We start from the raw sequence: 18,712 nt of genomic DNA on the forward strand, positions 1-18,712 counted from the left end.
TAATCTATGAAGCCATTACCATGGCGGTCTTAGTATTTAATTCATGAAGCCATTCCCATGGTGGTCTTAGTACTTAATCCAAGAAGCCATTTCCATGGTGATCTTAGTACTTAATACATGAAGCCATTTCCACGGTGGTCTTAGTATTTAATACATGAAGCCATTCCCATGGGGGTCTTAGTATTTAATCTATGAAGCCATTACCATGGCGGTCTTAGTATTTAATTCATGAAGCCATTCCCATGGTGGTCTTAGTACTTAATCCAAGAAGCCATTTCCATGGTGATCTTAGTACTTAATACATGATTGCATTCCCATGGTGGGCTAGTTTACTGTACTTAACTGTGATACCTTGTGTGTGAATTTCTGAAAAAGTATTTTTTTTTGCATCCTACATTGGAAGGTTTTATATCTGATATTTAATGAACAGATTGCACTAATGAACAATTTTAGTAAAAAAAAATCTTGGACCCTATAAGTGTTATTAAATGTAACAGGTCAACAATACTACAAACACCTTTGTAAGTGTGATTAGGAATAAAAATTTTGAAGGTCTTAGTTTATTTTATTTTTTATTTAACAAGTTTCAAACTAATTTTATTTTCTGTACATGTTTATTCTTTCGCTGTTCTTAACAGTCCTAAAATGTGTTTTAAAGCCACTTGAAAATATTTGAAATATACGTGTAACTGATATCCTGTTTAGGATTACTTGAAAACAATCCAAAACCTTCTTTCTGAATAATTAATACACTAAAATTAATTACGTCTAAAGTTAACAATTTCAGGTAATAGCTTTTAAATGAATCACAGCTGCAAATGACAAACTGTTTTAGTTTAAGGCTAAGCTAAAGTTCTTATTGGTCTATCTGTAATGAATAAATATGATTTCTTAACTCAATTCCTACCCATTCACCCTTACAACGGGCTTAAAGTTAAAGGTCTGTCTACTGTTTTTGAAGTATACAGAGTACTAATTAACACCAAGTTCTTAATCATCGATTACCGGCAAACATAACCATTCAAACTCCCACAATAGCATTAAAGCTCCTTTCACAAATACAGAGAAGTCAAAGTGCTTCTGGAATAGTTTCTTTAATGCAAGTTGATATTATTCATCACACAAACATCAAGTAGTTGAAGGCTGCCCTAAAAATTCTAATGTTTACTATGTTCTTTGAGGATTGCAAAAACAAGACAAAAAGTTAGTTTTAAAGAAAAACTGGAAGTTTATTTTGATAACATTCCTATTTTTTTACTTTTCCAAGGTGGTCCCAAATATAACAATTTCCTAAGTATAAAATCAGCCTGTAATTATATAAAAAAAAAAGAAATACAAAAAGATGTAACACTCACACTATTGAAAATCAATAAAATTTTAATTAAAATATGTTTTGTACCAACAGAGCCAATGTATTATTAGTTTATATAATCTAAACAATCAAACATAATAGTTTCTTTTCTACAAATCAGTCAAATACTTAGCTGTCTCTACATTTCTTAACATCAGTCACCTATTTTTTTTTTCTTTTAATAAAAGTCCAGTTTTTATTCTTCTGCAAGCTTTTTCCAAAGGACTGTATTATCTTCTAATAACTTCAGTAAAATGAGCAAATTCAAGAAGTAGTCATCTCATCTGGTAAAACACAAAATAATAAAAATTTTAAGTTTTGTTCTGTGTCAACACAACACAATTTGTCGTACAACCTTAATAAAAGAAAATACAGTAGAAAGTTTTTATGTACATGTTGTAATACGAACTCATCTAATCTATACTGCATTTTTAAGTTCACTTATGGTTATGGTAAGTTCTTACTCAGTGGTACTTACACTTGCAGTAAATAAATAAACGTTTAATTATATTAAAGCATCACAAGTAATTTTGCATGATTTGCTTATGAAAAGGATGTACTGTACAACTGTAAAAATTCTGAACAGTACATTTGTATTCAAGTTGTAGTCATATATTTCCGAAAATAGTTCTACATAACCAAATAATTTTATATGCACAAGTAAATGGCAGTACCACATTTCATCATATAAAGAACTAAGATAAAAAGGGGAAAAACTTGATTGAGATGATTTGCTAACATACAAAATTGGTTTTTAAATTTGCTACTAATCTATGTAGTAATATTTTAGGAAATGTTTGTTTGTTATGGATTTCGCACAAAGCTACACGAGGGCAATCTGCGCTATCCGTCCCTAATTTAGCAGTGTAAGACTAGAGGGAAGGCAGCTAGTCATCACCACCCACTGCCAACTCTTGGGCTACTCTTTTACCAATGAATAGTGAGATTGACCATCACTTTATAATGCCCCCACAGCTGAAAGGGCGAGCATGTTTGGTGTGACGGGGATTTGAACCCACGACCCGCAGATTGCGAGTCGAGCACCCTAACCACCTGGCAATGCCGGGCCTTTAGGAAATGTATAAATACAACTTGAATACAAACTTCTATAATTTTTACAAATGTGCAATATATCCATTTCATAATCAAATTATACAAAATTCACTGGAGTACTTTAATATGACTAACATTTTTATACGTTACAAAACTTATTATACACACTAATTCCCTTTAAAAAATCAGGGTTGTTAAGTAACTATGTTAAAACGACTGACTAAAACACTCAGTTATATAGATTAAGATGTCGGTTTAAAAAACAGTAATATTCATTTACCACATTAAAATTAGATCAATTCACTTTAATAAAATTAGTTTTACACAAGAAAGCAGGATCATATATTTTGGAAATTATCAAAATTAAATGAATCTATGCATACAAACACAAAATGCATTACTGATAACTGAGTATAATAGTTTTTAGTAATATTTTCTAAAAAAAACTTCAGTGTTATTACTATTTTAAATGTAATAGTTATTAACTAACTGCTTTTTCTGTGTGTTAAGTTCTTACTTACCACTTCCTAAAACAAGTAGCAGATATTAGATTATATTGTTTTTGATAACTATGAAAATATCAGGTACTTGGCTGCCAAATAAGTGCTAATATCACCGAGTATCTCGCAAATGGCCAAAGAGGTTTGACACTAAATATTATCAAAGTGAATATCCATCTCTACCCCTCTTCTGACACTTTAATAAACAATGTGAACTGAATGATGAAAAGTTGTTCTATTAGTTTAACTAAACTGTCCAGCTCAAAACCACTTTTCTAGGTGGACAACTAACTTGGGATTTACTAATATCTTTTGGCTAACTATTGAAAATATATTCTTATCAACAACTTTCAATCACTCAATTCAGTTAAACAAAAGTACAAGGGATTTGTAACCAAATTATAAGTACTTCTTAATTACTTCATTGTTAAAATTAAAAACATATGTTACTATATTTCACTCACATGCTACTTGTTCTTATTTTAATATCTAAAATTTATTATAGCTCCCATGAAAATTCCCATATAAATCAGGAGTGACAGTGGATAGTTTAACTTTCCTCAACTAAAAGTTTATTACAGCTCCCATTAAAAATGATTAAAATTCCAATATAAACCAGGATGGCAGTGGATTGTTTAACCTCCCCCCCCATCTAAAATTTATTATAGCTCCCATTAAAAATCGTTAAAACTTCCACATAAATCAGGAGTGACAGTGGATTGTTTAACCTCCCCTATCTACAATTTATTATAGCTCCCATTAAAAATCACTAAAACTCCCATATAAACCAGGATGACAGTGAATTGTTTAACCTCCCCCCATTAAAAATCATTATAACTTCCACATAAATCAGGAGTGACAGTGGATTGTTTAACTTCCCCTATTTAAAATTTATTATAGCTCCCATTAAAAATCACTAAACCTCCCATATAAATGCGATTGAGAGCTGTTCTTTACCCTTAAGGTTAACACGCAACTCAATTTACATGTGTGATTTACAAAAGCAGTGAAACTTCAAGGATAAAATATAAATCATAAAACACTGATTTAGACATAAACTCGAGTTAAACAACATGAATTAAGACTAACTAACAGCAACTCAAATACTTAAATTGCAATGTTTTATCCCATTTGCTAGAATAAAATGCTTCAGCTTTCACTTAATTATCTGTGGCAACTTTTTATTGCCTTCAGATGCTGTAAAATATCTGACCTAATAAACTCTCAGCAATGCTAGCAAGAACTTTACACAATTGTGTGATTGAAATGAAATTAATGCACTTTTCTTTAGGCAAGTTACAAAAAAATTTAAAATGATTATTAGATTCAATGTTAGGTTTTATCACAGACTTTAGTTTAATCAGCCAAGATGCTGTACAGTTACAGTTTAGTCTGCATTCCAAGATTATTTAAATTATGAAATTAAAGACAATGATCAACAATATAAGCAAATAAAATGTATCTTGTATAATTTAATTGTTTTATGAATACTTAGGAGGCAAAACATTAGACCTATTTTAAATAATCACAACTGAACTGACCTTCATAAAAAAATTTTCGCTATCCAAATATACTGTTTTTTTTTCAAAAATATTATAAACACTTGTTATCAACTTTAACATTCAAATTGTACTAAAGGTTCTGTTAGTGAAGAAGAGAAAAGTGATGTGTATACACTTAAGGACTTGAAATCCGTCTTGCTAGAAATTTCTTGTTACTATATTAATCTAGAACGTGCAGGTGTTGGGTTAGAAATGTTCTGTTTTATAAGATTTGAGATACTCTTTTTTTAGATTTTTTGTATGATAGTAAAACAATGTGTTCTAGGTTAAAATGACACACACACACACAAAAAGAATTACCTCCTAAAAGATATTTATTTACTAAGGTACTGGTCAATTTTTTCAGTCATCTCAGGTATAGCCTTAAATAGGTCAGCAACCAGCCCCAAATCTGCAACCTGGAAAATTGGAGCTTCTTGATCTTTATTGATAGCCACAATGGTTTTAGAGTCTTTCATTCCAGCAAGATGTTGAATAGCTCCCGAGATACCCACAGCTATATAAAGTTCCTATGAAAATATTGGTCTGATTAGAATTTGTAAAGTTTTACAAATCAAATAACAATACGATTTAGTTATCTATCTTCACAAGACCTGACACATTAATAGTGCAAGTAGTATTCTAATAGCAACTAAAATACTAGTGGTGTGTTTGTGGCCATTTCACTAATTAAAACACTAGCAGCATGTAGGTAATTATTATAATAACTGAAATACTAGTAGAGTGTAAATAGTCACTTTAATAATTGAAACACTAGTAGAGTGTAGATAGTCACTTTAATAATTGAAACACTAGTTGAGTGTAAATAGTCACTTTAATAATTGAAACACTAGTAGAGTGTAGATAGTCACTTTAATAATTGAAACACTAGTTGAGTGTAAATAGTCACTTTAATAATTGAAACACTAGTAGAGTGTAAATAGTCACTTTAATAATTTAAGTAGCGTAGATACTCACTTTAATAACTGAAACACTAGCAGAATCTAGGCAGTTATTTTAATAACTGAATTATTATTAGTGAGAATGACCATTTTTTTAATACCTGACTTGCTAATAATATACATGGTTATCTTGATAATGTTCATTACAAGAAAACAATACTAAACAAATGCTAACAGAGAAGTGGAAATAACTTACTGGTGCAACAATTTTACCAGTCTGACCCACTTGAAGGTCATTTGGCACAAATCCAGCATCAACAGCAGCTCGAGATGCTCCAACAGCAGCACCCATTTTATCAGCCAGATCATAAAGAAGCTTAAAGTTGTCTCCACTTTTCAGACCTCGTCCTGGGAAGTTAACAAGCAGTGTCACAAAAATCATTTTTAATACAACCATGAAAAAAAGCAAACACAAACTGATATTATGCCCTTGTTTCTTAAGTTTCAAGTAAGTCAAAACTAAAAATATTAAAACTATTTTGTTCTAAACTTGATATAAAAAACCCTTAAGTACTAAAGATACCAAATTAAGCTTAGCAATTAGACAAGTATAAAGAATATATAATATGTAAGTTTACAAACAAAATACACATATCTGGAAAGCACTATGAAGGAGTCCAAAAAACTTCAATGTATCAATCAGGCAACATATATATGGGCAGAAAGTGAAGCCTAGCAAGTTAAAACAAAGGCTGTATAGTTTGGCTATATTGTTTCATTAATAGGGAGGCAATATTTGTCTAAATATTTATAAGAACAGAGAGCAATTACAATTATTTTTTGATATATCTAAAATTCAGTACCATTTCAAGTAAAAATACTGAACTATGCATAATGGTGTTCCTAACCAGTTCACTATGAGCAAATAAGACTAAAAGCATTTAGTATCAAAAGCTGCTGCAAATTAAGAGTGAAATAGTATAATGAGTAATTTAAGGGTAAACATTCTGATAATAAAATGTGCTTACCTTTGCACATTTAAAGAAAAAAAAAGGAAATAAATATTTTGTTTTTGAAGAGGTTAAAAATTTACTAAAAAACATAAAATCACAATTGTAAAGATATTAAATAATATTACACCAGATGTAACAATTTGTAATATATCTATCACATAAAAACACATACCCCCAGACACAACAGTCTTGGCACTAGTAAGCTCTGGTCTTTCACTCTTGCTAAGTTCCTGACTAATCCATTTTGTTAGTTCCCAACTAAGGTCAGCTTGAGGTGCTGTATAATGATTACAGTGACTTTAATTACAAGTTTGAACTAGTTACTTTCCAAAACTATACTTTTTGCAAACTTGTACTTTCAAATTTTAAATAATAAATATGCAAATTTAGTGATGATGTTAAGCAACTCTTTGTTGTAACAAATACCTTTAAAACATTTCTCTTAATATTTCTTAAATCTGGTTGTAGTACAGTTTAAAAAATAAATCAAACAGTATGATAAAAATGACGATAAAATCAATATTCTACATTAATTTACTTTTGAAAAAAATGTGGTTTTTACTGTATCAAATTGTGGTTGAATCTAAAACTCTTAATTTTGTCAAAGAAACTTAATTCAAAACATAAATAAACAGTCTTGAAATCAATCAATGTTAAATACATTAAATATTTCAAACAGTAAATATTGCAAAATGGAAAAAAGAGAACCAGGTTTTGCATCTCAAGTCTGACAGTTAATTGGCTGTTTCATTACAAAGTTTTTGCAGTTCTAGATTTAAGTTCAGCAAGTGTATATTTAATGGAATGATAAATATCATACTAGATGTACTTCCACAGGGTCCTCAAAAGTGTCCTCTTTCAGAATAAATAAAGCAAAAATTAGTAGTTACAAATATTTTTATTTCTTGCTTTTGAAGTTCATGTGTTGTAGCCTACAGAGTGTATAATTCTTCTCGTGATTCATGGCATGCATACATTTTGCTGACATCACGACAGTACAGATTGCAGCACTAAGCATCCCTTATGTGATGTCATTTTAGTGTCTACTGACTGACTGACAGGCAACACACTACTATCCAGTGGTGTGAGTGGTTAAAACAGGTGACCTTTCCAGGCAGTCATTGGACCCCCTTACAGGGAAGTGAAATTAAATGAAGCATTCTTTTGCTCTTAACAGGAAATTAAAAGATAAGAAACATGCACATCATTTACATTTTGAAAATATGATTTAGAAACAAATGAAAATCTATATTTCTGTGTCTTGGGTTCTTATATTTAGAACACAATTATCTATCAAAGTTTAAAGAGGTTAATATTTCATTATATAGGTCACTGTTTAGGCCACATTTGAAGTACTGTGTTTAGTCTTGGGCCTCCTTACCTTAGAAAGGACACTGAAATGTTTGAACGAGTTCATAGGATGGGCTAATGGAATAATACCTGGGATGGAAAGGTTGTCATACAAAGACAGATTAAGATTTCTGAAAGGATTTTCTCTAGAAAACAAGTTACAGGGGATCTGATGGAGGTGTTTAAGATTGTTAAAGAAAACGACAGTTTTGATGCATCATTTTTTTTTTCGTACTTAATGGTCGGACTAGTGGACAAAAATACAAATTTTGGCATGGTAGTAGTCATTTTAAGCTAAAATAATTTTATTTTTCTAACAGGGTAGTTAACCTTTGGAAAGGGTTGCCTTCAGATGTGGTGGATGCAGTACATTTAAGGAAGTTAAAGGGAAGGCTTGATAAATATTTGAATGATAAGGACTGGCTTTGAGTGTTTTATTTTTATTCTAAAGTTTATTTTACTAATGGGACAGCCCATATGAACCAAGATGTCCCTTGGAGACTTTAAATTTTATGTTATGTAGAGTGAAAATTGAACATAAATAATCAGTTTTGATTTTTCCTAAGTAAAAACAAAAACTTAAGAATTAACCTAATAAACCTATTAATTAGTTATATACTTTATGTAAATTTACCATTTTCTGTTGGAGCTTCTGTTGAGACCAATGGACAAGCCTCAAAACATGTGCCTCGAACGGAGATGACCTTTACTGGATCTTTGGCTCTGATGGTGGTGATGGCATTACCTGTTAGTAGAGTCAAAAATATAAAAAAACTCAGCAAGTAGCTTTTTCACAGAAGTAATAGCTTACACTTCAAAAATTGACTTTTTTTCTCCTGTTGACTAAAAACTGTAAATTAACATTTTACCAGAGATGTCAATTTGGCTTTATCTTGTGACAGTAACTGTCTCTAATCCATTCTTGCACAAGTCCCGTTTTCACTTTTTTTACTCCTAAACCTGAAGCTATACACTGATGGCCAAAGCAAGATGCAGATGCTATACACTCAAACTATTACTCACTAACAAAGGTGGTTTTTTATAATAGAGTAAAAACAAGACAATGGAACTTTCATAACACCCTTCTTCCTCTTTTTAAAAAAATGATTTTTAATTTTGACGATAAGGTTTCAGATAAATAGATACAAAAACTATAACAAATGATGCAAAAAAAGCTTGTGGTAAAAAATTCATAGTTTTTTCTTTCAATCATTGTATTATTACAGTTATCTCAGAGTTCAAAAAATACAAAAGAAAATATATTCTTGCTTAACATAATTTCCAATATTATTTGTCAAATAACAAATTCTCACCCGCATAGATGGCCCTTACAAAGGTATCGGGACTTTTGATGTCTAAGATGTCTGAAATTGGAGAGACGTCCAACTTTGCTCCAATACGAGGTATCAAACTCTGCAATATAGTCGAAATAAATGTAATATCACATTATGTACACACAAACTGATACCGCTCAAAATATTATTTGATAAGCTGAAAGATTCTTTTAACTTCAAAGTTAACATAAGTGTGAACACATAAACATAAGAGGTACATTGGTAAGCTTCTAGATTACTCTAGAAACGATAATCTCCTTTCCTGTCATACTAGAATCACACCAAATATGCACCCATCTTTACAGCAAAGAACCAGAAGAATGTTTAAGTTTGATGAACCAAGCATTCAGTTTAATATTTTTGGTTTAACATGTGCAAATTTTGCACAAAAGAACTAGCTGGACTCAAAACACTAACAGTTTGTGATTTTCCACACATAATTACAAAGGTGGTATGAGAAAATGTTATATTGCTGCTTTGCCCAGTTAAGTGAGTATTTCAAAGTCCAACCAGAATATAGTCAAGTTAACTGCAATAACCCACAGCAAAATACCACACAGTTAGTCAATACATTACCAAAGATTTCCAACAAATATATCCAGAACATCGACACTGTTGTCCTACATGAAGCTACATATCCTGGGAATATTTACCAAAATATTATTCTGATGTGTAAACTTTAGTTATCAGCACATTGAGCTGTACCTATTTCAGTGATTAACATACCTTATACATGTTTTTTTTAACATGTAATACATGAAAATGGTCAATATATTCATGTATACGTAATACAGTTCAAAAGATCAAATCAACTGTAACAAACTAAAAATAACACATTTACAAAGAGCTCAAGAACAAACTATATGAAATCCATAAATCCTGCAAATTTTGAAGTAACTTAAGAAATAATACACACACACAGACACGGGTAAGTGAAACAAAAATATACCTTTCCAAATGCATCAGCACCAGCAAAAATGTGGGTGAAATTGAACTGCTTTTGGCATGCCAAAACAAGAGATGTTACTCTTTCTGAAAAAAAAAAAAGTCTGTAAAATTTCTAAATTAAATTATTATCGTTAATAATCCCATTGAATGCAAAGTGAAATTTAAAGGCTCTGATGCTAAAAAATAAGAAACATTTGGTTTTAGTAGTACTTACATTAGTATTCCTATTAACAAGATTAAAAAGAGACTTTTATCATCAATTTTAAGCAGTATACTTTTTACTTGACAACACATTTATGCCATTCAACCAACATGTCTTTCAACAAATACAAGAAATACCCATGGAAGGTAACTTAGCCCAAGAGTTGTAGACCTTCCATGAGTATTCCTTGTATCTACAACTCTTGGGCTAAGTTACCTTCCATGAGTATTCCTTTTATCTACAACTCTTGGGTTAAGTTACCTTCCATGGATATTCCTTTTATCTACAACTCTTGGGTTAAGTTACCTTCCATGGATATTCCTTGTATAGCTTAGCCCAAGAGTTGTAGATAAAAGGAATACCCATGGAAGGTAATATAGCCCAAGAGTTGTAGATACAAGGAATACCCATGGAAGGTAATATAGCCCAAGAGTTGTAGATACAAGGAATACCCATGGAAGGTAACTTAGCCCAAGAGTTGTAGATACAAGGAATACCCATGGAAGGTAACTTAGCCCAAGAGTTGTAGATACAAGGAATACCCATGGAAGGTAACTTAGCCCAAGAGTTGTAGATAAAAGGAATACCCATAGATTCTAATCTATATAAGTAGCTTGCTTTGATCTGAAGTTAATGACTGAATAATTTGTTTCTAGATATTTAATATCAGGCACTAGACTAAAATGCACCTGTACAAGTAACAAATGTGACTTCTTGATAAAGTGTTAGAAAATACAAAATTACACATCTTTACATTTGCAAGAATTAGGTAAGTAACATCTGCCACTTTGATAAGGTTTCCTTCTGGTTATCACTTATAGCTGTTACCAAAGTTACAAAGTTATGACTATTACATTAAGTTATCACTTATAGCTGTTACCAAAGTTACGAAGTTATGACTATTACATTAAGTTATCAATTATAGTTGTTACTAAAATCATGGTTATGGCTAGTAAAATTAATGTACTCGGTGCTACAATAGCATGCAGTTTACACAAATACTATCATCATCACCATTTTAATGATTCACTAAAACATAATTTCTTGCTAAATGATTTAAATCTATCCACGTTTTTGTTCAGGAAATAATAATAATTTAATAAGTAGTGTGTTCTAAAAGAGTATCTTGAATTTAGGTTTTGATTGTTGGAACTTATTTCATTTCAATTATATTTGCCACAAAAACATTATGTAATGGTATTTTGTACTTTATTAGTTTAAAAGTGTTATTTATAATAACTGGTGCCAATTGCACATAAACGAATCTTAAAACGGTAATGATAATAGTATTCGTGTAGACCACATGTTAGAGTAGCACCGTGTACTCTTTCATAGGAGACTTGTAGATTAAGATTTTAAAGAAAATTTAGGAAATGTTTTACAAATTAGTAAAACTGGCTTTTATTGGGGAAGTTCAACTATAATTAATGCTACAGAACCAAAGGAAAACTCATAAAAAATAAAACTGGAAGTTTACCTTTGATATGGGCCAATTAAGTACAAGGCTTCCAGATAGGAGTCGTTTGACAGTACAATACCAGACCACATATACATACAATCATAAATACTTCCAAAGATATTCTGTACTAACCATTTTCCTCTACTGTCAAACTATCATTCCACATTAAGCTTGGGCACAACGTGATATAAAAGAAGTGTCTGATTGCAGGAAAAACTTGTGCTCCTGTTAGTAGTGCTAATATTATACTCTCCTACCCAAATACACATCTAAATTTTAAAGGAAAAGGTGTGGACACATATACTATTATATCTATTGTTTGAGTTGTATATAATTCTTCCTTACCTGGCAATGTACCCTCTAAAACTGAGTCTTCTGCTATAAGTACCTTGCCTATACCTTCAGCTTTACACAATTCTGAGACAACCTGTAACACAAGTCCAGTAAGAAACAACTAAAACAACATTTCAAATAGAAAACCATGTGGTTTGAAAAAGAACTGCTTATGACATACAACATTAATCTTAAAACATAATTATAAATGTTACAAGCTTGTTCATTATTACATATACGATCTACCTCTTACAACAATAAAACTTAGGCAGTAAGCAAAATGTTCAATTTTAAAAAAAATTAAAACACAATCTTGTAGAATGTGCAGGTTTGTCACCATAAAAAAAAAAGAATTTCACAAGTTGTACTAAGTCAACATTAATAAATTCAACATCTTCATTTTTTATCTCATATGTGAAATCTGAAAAATAGAAAACCAAGAAAGACCCTAGAGGTTTAAATGATTTTGTTGGGTTCCTTTTGATCAACCTTTTGAAAATGATCAAAACCCCAAAATTTATTGGGTTCATACCATTCTACTTTATTCAAAATGAAGTATGTTGGTGTTGTAAGCTAAATTTTCAATATTTTAATTTAGATGTTTGTTAAAAGAAGCTAATCATGATGAGGATGATGCAATATATCTAGAATGTTCACAAAATTTAAGAATCTTCAGGTGAAGAAGCCAAAACATAAGTTTCCTTTTCTTTCATTGGGCAGTTGCAGTCCACTAGAGTTTTTAGGCCTACAGACATACATATTTGTTTTATGCATGCTTATTAGGTTAGATAAAATTACTTGTGTTGGTAGTTTTAATGCAGTTCTTAAATCTCGCATTTTCTTCTCCTTTATCTAGAAATAATAATAGTCTAATCAAAATCATAAAAATAATTCTGCATTTTCATCGACATAGGTTGAGTAAGTGAAGTTTTAATACGAGATAAAGGATCCAAGTTCAGTTTTTTAAGAGTTTAACCTTTCTGGGGTGCTCATACAAACTTTGAGATTCTGCATTAGCTTTATCACATTAAAATAATTTGGTGACATTTCTATACAACAGTAGTTACTAAAAAGGATCAGTGTAATTGAAATGTATTTGTATATCATATATAGTGAGTCTAAGTCTTAATAAACAAACATTTATTGTAACACAGCTTAATAAATCAGAAACCTTTTATATTTTTTGAAGGATCTGCTAAAATTAACTCAATGATTGTAGCCAAAATGGACAAAAATCTGTAGTCAAGAGGGTCAATAGTTCAGCACAGACAATAGAATTAACATGGTCAAGGCTTTTAAATACCCCTCATACAGTGATGAAGATTCTTCACCTGACTCAAAAGAGTCTGAAGACAACAATGATGATGATGTTGATGAAGAGCCACAAGAAGTTCTGCAATTTTTGCTTAACTCTCTCACTACGGGCTCGGTCCCAGGGACCAACCTCATAATCATTTTGTGCTTGTTATAGTTTTCATACTACAAGTTTTAATACAGTAAATGTATGTTCACAAACTTTAGCAGACTTTTAGTAAACAAGTCTTGATGAAGTATTTTTACTAAAGATTTGTCCGTGAATATATATTTCTATATATAGTCTGCGCGTTAAGTGATTTCCACATTAACATTAAAAATATTTTTCCTCTGAAAAATCTCAAATTTTATTTGCATATACTTTTAAACATCCTAAGTACATTTCAATTTTTTTTTTCAGTAAAATTTTATATATTTTATCTGTTATTTTCTCTATCCTAACTTTATACTAGGTAAGACAATTTGACTGACCTTGTAACCACCTAAAAAAAAATTGAAATAAAGCTAAATTACCCTTTTATCTTTCTAGAATGATTTCAAATTGTAACATGAAACTTCATTTACCCTAAATAGCTTTAAACTCATAACAGTATACATCTATTTATACTTAAATTTTATTGCCCTTTGAACCTTAACTAATTACTATTCATGCCATTATAAGTTGTAAATTATTTGGTGAACATGCAGATCATGTTACACTATCGAAGTACACTGCACACAAGCTACTCTTAAGTGTAACTCATGAAACATTTTTAGTATATTTTTTCTCCTAATCTAACCTTAACTAACATAAAAAGCTTCCTATTTTTTTACATTTTATTTTTATAATAATAAAAAAAGAATACAAATGAAAAAAAAAAAAAATACTTACCTGGGTCTTTTTTTTCTTATGCTGTCAACTGTCAATGACACTTAATCCTACTTTTTATACTAATGGTAGTACTACACTAAATTTGTTATTTAATTAAATAATGCACCAAATAACACAGAATAACAATGAACAAAAAGCAGAAAATGTCCCATAACTATCACAATTTTTCTGGCTATCTAACTGTACGACAACAGCTGCTAAAAATTCATCTAAGCATGACTGTGGAAATTAAGTGTATTGCAAAGTTGTATTCAGAAAGAATAAACTAGTTTTATTTAAGAAAGGACTTGTGTCGCTAAAGTTTCATCGGAAAGAAATTATACGGGAAATTAACAGGATAAATTATTCAACCATATTCAAATTACGCAAAGACCTGTGTGTAGCACCTGCTTCTTAAGCATACACAGAACCAAATTTTTCTGTTTTGGTGATTTAACAGCCTTAAAACTAGTGTCTTTTTGAAGAACCACAATTTTCTGAAGTCCCTGTAGACTTCACTTAAAGTATTGTGACATTGTCACACAAAGTACACGGAGGAAAGTGTTTAGAATGTTAAATCTGTAACTTAGTTTTGTTGTTGTTTTTTTGAAGGCATGATCTCACTTCTATATATAATGGTACGACACTGATATGCCAAAACTAATACTTCTTCAGTTCTTAATTCAGTTAAATGAAAGTAAAACTAAATAAGAATTTGAAATAAACACTAAGTAGTAGCTAAATAATGATATTTGAAATGTAAATGAAATTCTGGAACTAAAAATAACACTAATTAATACTACTTACAGGAGCAACAGTTTTTCCTGCAACCAGACATGTGACATCTCCTCCAATCTTTTTGGCTGCTGTAATGGCATTTAGTGTGATGGGAACAAGTTGTTCATCTTTATGTTCTGCTATGACCAGGGAACTGTTGAATCGACTGATAACTGCCGAAATATTCTATACAAAGTAACAAAGAACTCTTTACTTTTTCAGGATCTAAAGATACATTAATATGTGTATGTGTAAAATTATATTCATATTATTGTTAAAAAGTACAGAAACGTTTCTCTTTTGCATGCTAAAATGGTATATATGTAAAAGCAATGCACATTTGCTCCACTAAATTTTTTTTATAAAAGAATTACATCAAAAGGATAAAGGGTTCTACCTGAACAACATCAATAAATAACACTTATGCCTAAAAACCTTAAAGATGATGTCATGGTGCTTTTAATGTAATGATATAATCCTGCTACTCTGAGCTAAAACAAATTTCAAAAATGTTTACAAAATATATTTGAAAAGATCAAGGTCAAGCATCTTTAATTGAAGTAGCTTTATTTTTCCAGTAGAATTGTAAATTTTGGGGACAAATTGCCATATAGAATGGCAGAGGCTACAGCTTTACACGAGTTTAAGAAACAGGTTGATCCATCAAGGATGTGGAATTCATATCATCCAGTACCCAGGACAAGAAGTTTTACCATTATACTTTGCCTTTTGGACAAGTATATATATATTTTTACCTGCTAGAAAAACACTCAAGGCAGATTTATAAGGAGCCATACACGTTCCTGAAAATTTTGAATTGCAGAAGTCTAACATGCACAAATACTTGAAAATGTCTACCTATAAACCTCAAATCAAAACTATATAAACAAATACATATTTTTGAATCCACAAACCCCCAGTCTCATACCCAAACATACTTAATGCAACAATATTATTACAATGCTTTTTGCCTGCAGTAAGAATCCAGTAAAATTTGACTACCAGCTACAGAAAGAATACACAACATAATGAAAATTACAACTAAACTTTTTACATATATATATATATATATTTATATATATATTAAGCCCCAATTAAGCTTGTGGCAGCATTATTGCAAACCATGATCCTTTCATTACCTGTGTGGGATATTCTACATGCTACACTGTAAAATTCTAATGACCAAATGTTAAAAACCATAAAATACATGAATGAATATATGTGAAACATTTAGATACAAAACTCAGTATACAACATTTCTGGCAAAACTGAGCTGCCAATGGCAATGTATTAATGGATATGCAACATAAGAAAGGCTTACGTATATAGTGTTGTGTCTAAAAATAAAATAATTTTGTAAAATTTTAAATAAGTAAACAAATGGTTTTATTTAATAAACAGCCCACCTTTTATCCTACAACATTTTTTTTAGCAAAAGCTGTAGAAAATATATCTGATTTTCTCTAAACAGGAAAATTTGATATACAGAATTTTGCATCTAAACTTCTTACGTGTATACATATAATTCATATATGATTACTAATATTCACATACATCTAGTTTATCCATTTCATACTAAAAAATCTAACAGCCAACAACAAAAAAGAATCGATGTTTCAGAACTTATGAATCAGTTTTTTTAAAAACATGTTTATGTTCTTACAGTACCTATGTGCCACATCTGCAAAGTAATGCATTTAAGGTCAATATTATGATAAATAACACAATTACAGTTGGGCTAAAATTCTGTCTTAAGCATCTAACTCTTAACACTAACTTTAGGATAAGCACTTAGTAATCAAGCACACAAGAAATACATGACAACTGCACTAGGAAACATTAAGCAGGCCTAGACTTACTTTATGTGATGTTAGACCTAAATAAAACAATATAATTTAAACTATTTATAGGGCTAAAGAAGATAATGTTCTTCTGAGAAAGGGTATGTTTTGAGATGCTTCCTTTCCATAGCATGCATCCACCTTTTTACATTTATACTGATTATCTCGATCATGAAAAGCAAAGCGTAAATAACCTGAAGTTTATAAGCAAGTTATGATTTTAATTTCTAATGCAACATAAGCAAAACCTACTTGTAAGTCATTTTTAAATGAATACTACAACCTGTAAATCCACATTTTAATTTTTGCTAACCAACACTTCTAAAAATACTACTTCAATTTTCAAATAATAAGACTCACTCTGTTCATTGCAATACATTGGATATCACTGTCCTACTAGTAATATTAATTCAGTGGAGGAAAATTCCCTCATATGAGCTTATTTCAAACAGCATTTTATTTTTCAAAATAAATCTTTATAATTATTAATTAGTTTTGATTATTTGGACAGGACTTGATGAATCACTGAACTTATGTCCAAATAATATTACGTAAAACTGAAAATTCATATATCATTATAAAACTAAAACCACAGAGTAAGACTTAACTGATTCTTAATTGCTACTTTCACACAAACAGGTTCAGGTAGATGTTTGACAAAAATTTTTTAAATAATTATAATGTTTATATGTATTACTATTAAACGAGATTATTTATGAAAAACTAGGCCTAATATTATTCCAGTTTTTTCACCTGAGTTAGTCTCCTCGAAAAAGTTTGTCTTAGGCCTACACAAAATATGTTCATTGTCGATAAATGTTAATGTTCTATACACCAAATTCTAAAGTTTTACTATATGTTACACTTTTGTTAAGATATTTAAAGCTCAAACTACAATTAGTGTTACAACATTCAAATTAAAAATTAATATAAGTTCCCAATATACAAATTCACACTCGCTGCATATTCTCCAATAGCATCAAATCTACACTTTGACCCTATCTAGTCTGACACGTGAGTGTCCTTGAATAACAAGGAATAATTTCTTTTAGATTTTCTTACAGTTTTCTTTCCCTATCCTAAAATTAAATCTGAAAACAAATGCATCAATACCACATATCTTTTAAATCCTATGTAAATATTGGTTTACTGTGTTCAGTAAAATTTAACTAAAAACAAATGCTTTTGTTTATTTCAGATATTCACACAAAGCTACACTAGGGCTTTTTGCGCTGGCCATCATATATCGCCAATTTTTGAACTACTGTAATCGAAAACTTGGAGTTAACCGTTACTCTTATAACACCCCCACGTTTCCATGGTTGATTTCCTGATAAATAATTTATTCAACATATTATCTGCCACATTATTTTATAAGTTATGGATAAGCTTTATTTTAACACTATAATCGAGCCCCACGTTTTAATTTTACCCGCTGTATTATTAAATTTGAACAGATTAGCTGTATAATCTTGCGGTAAAAATACTTTAACAGCTAAAACACATGTATATTTTAACTGAGCAGTTTAATTTTTAGAGGCAAGGCACTGATGAAAAACATCGTATTTTTAGATTTGCAAAACAAGAAATAATAATGATAAAAAATCCTAGCACTGATTTCCATTATAAAAACCTAATTGGTGTATAGAATTTTCAACTCGAACATTTTTTGTTTGAAGTTAAGCACAAAGCTACACAATTGGCTATCTGTGCTCTGCCCACCACGGGTATCGAAACCCGGATTCTAGCGTTGTAAGTCCGCAGACATACCGCTGTGCCACTAGGGTGGGGCGTACGGCGTAGAAAGTAGAAAATTATAAACTCTATAATCCGAGGGCTTATTCACAAATAAATATTAATCAAGGGCAAACTGTATAGAGCGTGTTCAGCAGCATCACCGCATGAATCTTGAACTTTCAAAATCCAGCCCAGAACACTAACCAT

The 18,712-nt window shown here is 30.6% G+C and overlaps 1 protein-coding gene across 1 annotated transcript; it reads right to left on the reverse strand.

Moving 5' to 3' along the window:
- Nucleotides 1-1,257: 1,257 nt before the first annotated feature.
- LOC106468613 (electron transfer flavoprotein subunit alpha, mitochondrial-like) lies at nt 1,258-17,807 on the reverse strand. The gene is made up of 10 exons (XM_013929046.2): nt 17,522-17,807; nt 14,958-15,113; nt 11,999-12,080; nt 9,994-10,076; nt 9,024-9,123; nt 8,345-8,455; nt 6,533-6,637; nt 5,604-5,755; nt 4,767-4,975; nt 1,258-1,635 (listed from the first exon to the last, which is right to left on the reverse strand). Exons 1-9 carry the CDS (start codon nt 17,573-17,575, stop codon nt 4,781-4,783), a joined length of 1,038 nt encoding a protein of 345 aa, XP_013784500.1. The 5' UTR covers nt 17,576-17,807; the 3' UTR covers nt 1,258-1,635; nt 4,767-4,780.
- Between the last annotated feature and the right edge of the window lie 905 nt (nt 17,808-18,712).

Source organism: Limulus polyphemus, unplaced genomic scaffold, assembly GCF_000517525.1.
Source record: "Limulus polyphemus unplaced genomic scaffold, Limulus_polyphemus-2.1.2 Scaffold89, whole genome shotgun sequence".
In the NCBI taxonomy this organism is placed as follows: Eukaryota; Metazoa; Arthropoda; class Merostomata; order Xiphosura; family Limulidae; genus Limulus; species Limulus polyphemus.